Below are 8,859 nucleotides of genomic sequence, written 5' to 3'. Positions count from 1 at the left end.
CATCAGCGCGTCGCAGGCAGCTCCGACAGAACACAGACCAACTTTTACCTGCTGTCTTAAAGTTGTTAAAGAAAGATTTTTATAATTGTTGATCTAACACAGGTTCTTATTTTTTCAAAGGAACGTTAGAATTAAATTATAATTCAGAGTAGAAAAAAGATAATTTGCAATTGTTCTTTCCACAAACTCCCCATAGTCACAGTTTTATATGTATTCTATACTTATCTAGGTAGTTTAAGAAAACTACTGAACAAAATAAGTTTTCTTCATATATTGTAGCTAGAGAATACGATATTTGTGTTGTAACTTTGTTCCGATAAGTACTTAAAGGAAATGTCGATTAGTCCCGCTGGATTTGATAAGTTCAAAGTGTCAAATCTGCTAAGTGTGTCAGGTATTTGTTCTGAAAAGATTGATTACACATGTCGTAAATGAAACTGTAATAGGAAAGCATTCTCGATTGTATTTCCAACAATGTATTACATTGATAGGAAATCTAGCAGAAATAGATGACAAATAAAAACAAAAAAACTAAACTCATCTTCAAAACAATATTTTAAATTTCTTTGATACGTATAAATATAGGGTGTTTCTGAAATAGGCAACATACTTGGGAGGTTGTTAACTAGACGCATTATTCTAAGAAAACCAAACTTAGCAATCTTATGCCGGCCCTGGGCAATCTATAGAAAGATTTCGATAAAAACAGTGGAACCACCAACAAAGTAATATCAGTTAAGTAAAACTAAGTTTGCTGTAGGGGTGAGCGATTAATAAATTTAACAATCGTTTGTCGATTATAGGAAAATAATCGACAATAGATATAATAAATTAAAATAATCGATTAATAATCTTTTAACCGATTATTCAGATGATTTACGTAGTTCTCTTTATCGAAATTTGCCCAAAAGCAGGCTGGAATTGTTGTCCAAACGTATTCCTCTCTGAAAAATTATTAATCAGCTTAAAATATCACTGTGCAGTAGGTAGATGTGCCCTTTGACCATGTTGCTGGGATTATCATCGCGTCAGAGGCATTTGATTGAATTTGTCGAGGTTCATTTGAAATTTTGAACATCTGCCGATAATTAAAAAAAAATTAAAAAGAGAAAAACCGAACGAACTGTTGATGTTTATTCAATAAAATTTTAATATTGTTGCAGATAAATGGAGTCAAAGTGGTGCTCAGGATTCGACGAAATATTGATCGACGGCCAGGACGTCCAGATAGAAACGTACCTGATAAAAAGCTTGGAAAACATTTGAATTTTAAATTATGATCCGTATCAAATAAATCCGGCATATTCTTCACGCCGAGCCCTCGGAACTAAGCCGCTTTATACAATAACCCCTCGTGCCGGGAAAACTTTCGACTTGAACATATATACACACGCTCTCCGTCATCCCTTCCTCCCTGATTAATTTCTACTTTTCCTTCGGTTTTTCGCGAGCCACTCAAGAGGCTGAGGATTTGCCCGGCTAAACCGCTAAATAAATGAGAAACGCACGCAGACATCAGTTTATATCTTCTAGATGAATTCCTCGATGGTCGAATAGGTATTCGCATGGCTCCAAACATAAGCGACCCATACGATGGCAACGTGACTACATGGAATGTTACAATAGAGGAAGAACCCCAATTTACCACCTTGCAAACGATCGTCATCACTGTTATACTTGTAATCGTCATATTAGGAACCACTATTGGCAATATACTGGTCTGCGTGGCGGTAAGTCAAATCACCTGTTTCAAAATACTTATATTTTTCCGTTGATTTTTATCGTGAAAAAACACCTTTGTATGTATATCTACATAATTTAACCAGCTGATGTTAAAATTTCAGCTTTTAGAATGTTTACGATGCATTTCTTCATTAGCTGTACAGAAATTCTATTTGCTTCCCAAAGTTAAAGGTGCAATTATGAATCAAATTTAAAAACAAACTGAACTGTTACTTTTAGTCCAAGATCACCGAGCTGTCAGATATTACTTATTTTCTGGATAACAAAATGGGTGGGACAGTAGAGTAGTTTTAATCGCGTATGAGGGATGTTTAGGAGCAAAACAATTACAGGCAAATGTTACTCCATTCTTCTTGACCAGCTGGATGCTAAAATTCGTAAAAAAAGTCTGGTTTGAAGAAGAAGAAAATCACCATTCACCAGGACAACTCACCTGCTCACAAAAGTATGTTGGCGATGGGAAAATGCAGGATTTGGGGTACAATTTGGTCGATCATTTTCCCAATTCTCCTACTTTGGCACTCTGAGACTACCATCTATTCCCATAATTTGTTTCTGATAAGGGCTTCGCGTCCCATTAAGACGTTCAGGGGGCCATAAATGGATTTTCCGCACTGTCAACTCCGGGAAGGAATATTGATGTTGGAGAATCGCTGGACCAAGTCAAGGAAGATTATGTAGAAAAATGAAATATTTTTTTTTAATGAGAGGCCGAGAATTTTTCACCGTGCTCTTGTACTCTAAAATAAGTTATATCTCACAGCTCAGGGATCTTTTTTATGTTGTACATATATTTTCATACCAACTACTATTAATTTCCTGTTTTCATTAACTGAATTGCCCTTATCTTCAGGTATGTTTGGTGAAGAAGCTCCGTCGACCGTGCAACTATCTCTTGGTGAGCCTGGCAGTTAGCGATTTGTGCGTTGCGGTGTTGGTGATGCCGTTTGCAATGTTTTACGAGATAAACGGCAAGTGGATATTCGGTGAGATAATGTGCAACTTGTGGGTGGGTTTCGACGTTTTGAGTTGCGCCGCATCCATCCTCAATCTGTGTATGATAAGCGTAGACCGTTATTACGCGATTACGAAACCCCTAGAGTACGGTGTGAAACGTACCCCGAAACGGATGTTATTTTGCGTGCTGTTGGTTTGGTGTGGAGCGGCATGTATCTCTTTGCCGCCCCTATTAATTCTCGGCAATGAACACAAGTTTACCAAAGGTGATATAGTTGAAGAACAGGTGTGCATAGTGTGCCAGGAGTTCGGTTATCAGTTGTACGCTACCCTATGTAGTTTCTACATACCCCTCATCGTGATGATTGTCGTTTATTACAAGATATTTCGGGCAGCTCGGAAAATCGTACTGGACGAAAAGAGAGCCCAAAGTCATTTGGAATCGCACTGCTATTTGGAAATTAGTGTCAAGAACGGCGGAGGTCCACCCGAAAACAAGATCAGTGCACATACTCCTTCCCCAGGGAAACCTAACAGGACCAACCACAGAAACAGTTCCAGTAGTTCACATACTATGGTAAGTCTCTTTTTTATTACACTTGTCTTTACAATTTTTGATTATATAACGATTTGAGAATGCTTTCTGCAAAAGAAAATTTATTCAAACCGAAAGTGAAAAAGAAAAGCTTTCGATATCTCGAGGTATCGACACTAGAACTATTAGTTTCAAATTTACTAATTTAAAAATGAAAACCATCATCCAACATATTTTTTTATCAATGAGATTGATTTTTATTTGACAAATATCGTAGAAACCTTTTATTTGTCATCGAACAATAAATTGAACAGTATGTCGACAAAAAATTATAATTTTTGACTTTCAATTATATGGTTGAGACTAAAACAAAGCACAATGGTTTACGAGCAAGTTGTTAATTAAAAGGAAGGATTTTGTTTGGTTAAAAGACTTTTTAAACTTCACCGTGCTTTTCCTACCAAAAGGCATAAATACAGAATGAAGTCACTGATAAACTCGTACAGTTAAATTATACGTTAAACGGTGTGAAACTTTAGCATTTAACGATAGTTGAATCTTTAACTCTCCGTCTACTTTAAGTCTCTGTTTCGTTCAATCCTTGGCGTCATTACAACCCATTTCCTCCAGCGTAAGGATGCTTAACTTTTCCAAGGTTGAACTAAATGGACTGATACATGTGCGAACACCAACCGATATAGCACTTTTCAACCGGAAAACAAGTCACACTAAACTTTCGTTTCAAGATTTCCAATCGATTTATTTTAATGGAATCATCAGCTAATGGTAACTGTACTAGTACTTAATTTGTATCCCGTTCTATTGCTCTGCGATCATTTATTAATTTGTTGATTACTAGGTATATATCTGCATTTCTTTAACAATTCAACATCAATACATTTTCCCTACATGTAGTGAAACTTGTAGTGATGAGATAGAAGAGTGATATTTAGTTTGTATAAAGAGCAACAGGCAGTTATAGAGACGGGGCTGCAATGTAGAGAAGTAAATATTAGGATTCATTCCCAGGGATGAAGGGCTTGTTGGAGACCTATTACAGGCAGAAACAGGAGTTAAGAGGAGTAGAGGTAGATCTAGATTAGATTACTGTTCACAAATAGTTAGGGATATGGTTCTAGTTTTAGGAAAATGCGAAGATTAGCACAGGATATGAAACATTGGAGATGCATGTCTAACCAGTCTTAAGACTGACGACCTTATGACGATGATAGTAAAACTTATGTGACATAAGTAGGTACCTGTCAGTTGCCACGCGTCCAATTTAACCGTCTTTGACTAACGTAGCTTCTCAGGAAATAAGAATAATGTCATGGGAATACAAAAGCACAACAAAAAAAGGTCTCGACGTCTTCTATACCTACCTACAATATAAATGAACGCTTACTTGCTTGTAATGGCCATATTGTCCTTAAGGGACGTCGCCGTCCTTTTTAGCCATTACGAATTTCATGTATTTTGAACGAGATAGCTTCGTAAAGCCCTCTGAAGTCTATCCAGGTGTCATTGCTAAGCTGTTGTCTTGAATATCCCCAAAGATGGTTTCCTGGAAATTTAACATTCCTTATTCACTTACCGAAGATCACTTTTGTCGTATTATAAGACAGAGTTCTAGCTAATAGTTTCTTTTTCTAATTTTAATTGTTTCTTCTGGTCTGATTTTCTTTATTTATTATACTTTCTAAAACATGGTTTAAAAATAATTAACACTTATCTTTTCAATCAAAAACCAAAACGAACAGGAGACTTCAAAAAACGAATTATCGAACTCCCTACGCGTATTTAAACGAAGCATACGAAAAACAGTTTTGCTTGGAAATGGTGTATAAATATTAAATGTCCGTACACAATGTAAGTTTCTTTTATTTCTGATGCACAGGTCGCTGTTATATTTCTTTTTTTTTCGAATTTTTAACTGCACAAATGCATCGAGTCAGAAGAATTGCTACATTATCAAGTATGCAGGAATGTATATTTTTCATGAAAACGCGAAATTATTAAACAGTTTTCGGTATGCGCAACCATTCAACAGCGGAATTTGCTGTTGGAATTAAAATTAATTAATACACAGAGAGAGACAGAAAGTCAGAAAGAAAAATTAATTAATTGCAAAGCTTTTGGATATATTCAAACGTCAAACTGTTTTATTGATGGAGTAGGATTTTTCAGTTTAAAAATACGTCATCATCGTCATGATCAACATTATTGGGTCATCAGTATTGATTGATTAGGTAGGCACCTCCACTCTTTCCTATCCTGAGCTAATCTTCGCATTTCCCTAAAACTAGAACATCCCACATCCTTAACTATTTGCGAACAGTAATCTAATCTAGATCTACCTCTACTCCTCTTAACTGCTGTTTCTGGCTCTAATAGGTCTGCGACTAGACCTTCATGCCTGAGAAGGTATCCTACCAACCTATCTCGCCTATTTCCTATTAAATTCCATGACGCTCTCTGTTCTCATATTCTTTCTCCTTCTCATTTATAACCACGGTATCCTCATGCGTCATCATTCGCTTTTTACTTTTCCCTTTGGTTATCCCATTTAGAAATTATAGGAATGAGTGGGTGGATGGACGAAATAAAGACCTGAGGTAGTAAAGAATTATCTGCGCAATATTTTCGTGAAGCTACCTATGTACTTAGGAATCTATAGTTAATTAAAAGTAACGCGAAATGAAAATAGAAAACAGAAGTTATTTTCAAAGCAAAATTTTACTTTACCTTTTTCTCTGTGTCTGGTAGACTATATAAAGACGATTAAAAAATGATGAAATGTACACAAGCCTCGCGCTACTTTTACAGAAGTGCAACAAGTTTTATCTCGGCACATTGACTCCCAGATAAATGCATTTTCCCTGGACTTCCATACGTATATGTATGTACAGGCAACCTTTTGAGAGCCCTTGCTGTTTAATTAGTCTTCGGCTTTACAACCCGCGTTCTTTTCAACTATTAGCCGAGCACGTAACAATTTATAAATGCAAAAGTGTGCGCTTTATATACACTCGCTTAATGAAAACGTTTTTTAGAAACTGACCCTTATTGACTGCAAGGGAAAAGTAGCCAGGCCACAATTACATTTCTTTTTGCACTCTACTTAAAAAGAGATTAAAAGAGAATCCTTATGGAGAAATTTCGTTGTCGATAAGTTTTCAAAATTGTTTTTATTTTCATTTTAAAATGCAGTGCGGAATTACCCATCAACTTTATTGAAAACTAAAATAAAACTTCTGGTAAATGTCTAAATGATGGCCCCCACATTCTTTAGGGTGGGTGGGATCGAAAGAGAATGTCTCCCCCACCACTGTACCATAAAAAGTTCGTGGCGGTTTCACCCCCATAAAAAGTTATGGGGGTTGAAAGTTGATTATTTTGACAATTTTCATACACTATAATTCAAATAAAATTCAATAAAAAAATTATTTTCAAGCGGGTGGAGGTGGGGGATCGAAAGAGGGTGGTCACTTGAACAAAACCCGATAACCTAACCTAACCTACCCTATTGATAAAGATATTTAAATAATGTTTTATATAACTTTCTCATTATTTTTATGTATTTTTCATTAGTTTTACCTTTGAATATTGTTTAAGAATGACTATATAAATATTTACATGCCTAGAAATGTATAAAAATTGACATATTTATTAACATCGAACCCCTATACCTTTTTATGGGGGTGAGACCGCCACGAACTTCTTATGGTACAGTGGTGGGGGAGACCTCCTCTTTCGATCCCCTTCATCCCCAAACTTTTTTGTTAGTGATTTGTGAATACTGTCACTCCTGGATCAAAATTCGGTTCCTTTGGGGATCTCATTAGCACGCCATTGAAAAAGCACTTTTATCGTAATCGTACTATAAAAAACAGATCTTGTATTACTAATAAATGAGATTCAATCTAGACAGTACTCAAAAAAGTAAGAGATACAATAACAGTTTACCTAGAAAGTTTCGAAAGTTCCGCATAATTCTTACATTTGATACCACCAACCTTCGGAGCGTTCTTGAACGCTGCAAAATTATACTGAAACGTTTACGTATTTATGTAACAGATCCCGAGTAAATAAAACAATATTTTCCATTTCGTTTGATCCTCCTTTACCCTATTAGGCATTCTAAATATGGCTTTAACGATAGGCATATAATCGGCCAGCTTGTAATCGTATCGTTTCATGCAAAGCTTAGCCAAGTTGGAAGCTATTGTCATGGAGGTGGCAACCCTCGCATTTCTCTATCGGTTATAAATTGTATGCCGAGTAAGATAAAACCTCAAACGTAAGGGTTTCCCGATAAATCACTTCAGAGGAAATTTGTAACGTAGCGTCTCGCACATTGTAACGTCAATTTGTCCGATAACCTTAGCCTTTATTTATTGTTTAATGATTCGTTTTCTTGACCAATTGGGATCTGGCAAATGGGTACATACCTATACCACCAGATATAGCAAAATTTATAACTAATTAGAATAAGGGACATATTTCCGTGAGAATAGTTCGTGCACGTATTGTTTTTTGTATATTTATGAGCGATTCTCATTAAGAGTTTTGAAACGTGAGACATTAAACTAAATTATTTCAAAATTTTCGCAACTATCTGCGCTTTTTTTTGTGTTATGGTTGCCTATATTATATTATGACTTTTATCTCCTATTTTTCTGATATTCTTTCCAAATATATTATAATCTTCGCCAATTATATCTAGCCATTGTATTTTCGAATGGTTTTCCATCTTTCTTCATCACCTTAAGTGAAATATTTATGTATTATTTACAATTGTAGTTTTTAAAATTCCCGTACAATTTAACTGATGCAATCTTATGTTGTAAAAAGGTCATTAACTTACACCTTCACAAGTAAGAATAAAAACGACTTAAAAAAATCATCAAGAAACAGCGCAGTTGTTTCGCAGTTGAAAAAATTCTTATACATTCAAGTGTCGCATTTTGTAAGTAATGACTGGGACATAAAAGGAAACAAACGAGGCACTCACGTAGGGCTGCGTGGTCCTAGAAATCAAAAGTGAGAGGTCCATTAATTAAGAACGACACACATTCGCTTGCATGTACCCACATATTACCTACAGGTAGGCACCTTGCTGAAGAAGAAAAATGTCTTAGTATACACGCAAGTTGTTGTTTTACGGTATGTAGTAGAAAATAACTCTCGACATGTTTTCTGATTGAGTACCTGCAGCGAAAATTGTTGCAAATGTCTGTCTCATATTTTTTAAAAAAAAATTTTGATGCATCATTCGCTTGTTGTAATGTTAAATACCGGAAGGTTATGGTGAAGTTTCAATGTAATCATTATGAAAATTATAATGACTTTTACCTGTACCCGGCTAGAATTTTGAGGGGGGTGCAGTTAGGGCCCCTAAGTGGGTAACCCACTACCCCTTGTGTGCCCTATGAGGTTGCCCCCTAGGCAAGGAAGAGGCATATAACGTCTTGCCGCATTTGCGCATCATCAGGAATGCCGTATGTGGTCCCCGCGGAGAAAAAATATTGCTACCCCATTAAAAATTTTTGGAAAACTGAACTTTATTATTAATGAAAAAAATACAAAATTGAATGAGAAATATATTTTACTAATGAGAAACT

General features: G+C 35.8%; 1 protein-coding gene across 2 annotated transcripts in view; it reads left to right on the top strand.

Moving 5' to 3' along the window:
• Positions 1-1,168: 1,168 nt before the first annotated feature.
• The window catches only part of LOC108734239 (5-hydroxytryptamine receptor 1-like), a 28,702-nt gene continuing 21,011 nt past the window's right edge, over positions 1,169-8,859 (top strand). For both annotated transcript variants that reach the window (XM_025978609.1, XM_025978608.1), the window contains exons 1-2: positions 1,169-1,730; positions 2,597-3,277. In XM_025978609.1, the coding sequence (XP_025834394.1) occupies positions 1,566-1,730; positions 2,597-3,277 (846 nt within the window). In that variant the 5' untranslated portion in view covers positions 1,169-1,565. The remainder of the gene's footprint in view (positions 1,731-2,596; positions 3,278-8,859) is intronic.

Source organism: Agrilus planipennis, unplaced genomic scaffold (assembly GCF_000699045.2).
Source record: "Agrilus planipennis isolate EAB-ADULT unplaced genomic scaffold, Apla_2.0 scaffold7, whole genome shotgun sequence".
Lineage (NCBI taxonomy): Eukaryota > Metazoa > Arthropoda > Insecta > Coleoptera > Buprestidae > Agrilus > Agrilus planipennis.
This window is presented reverse-complemented; position numbering and strand designations above follow the sequence as displayed.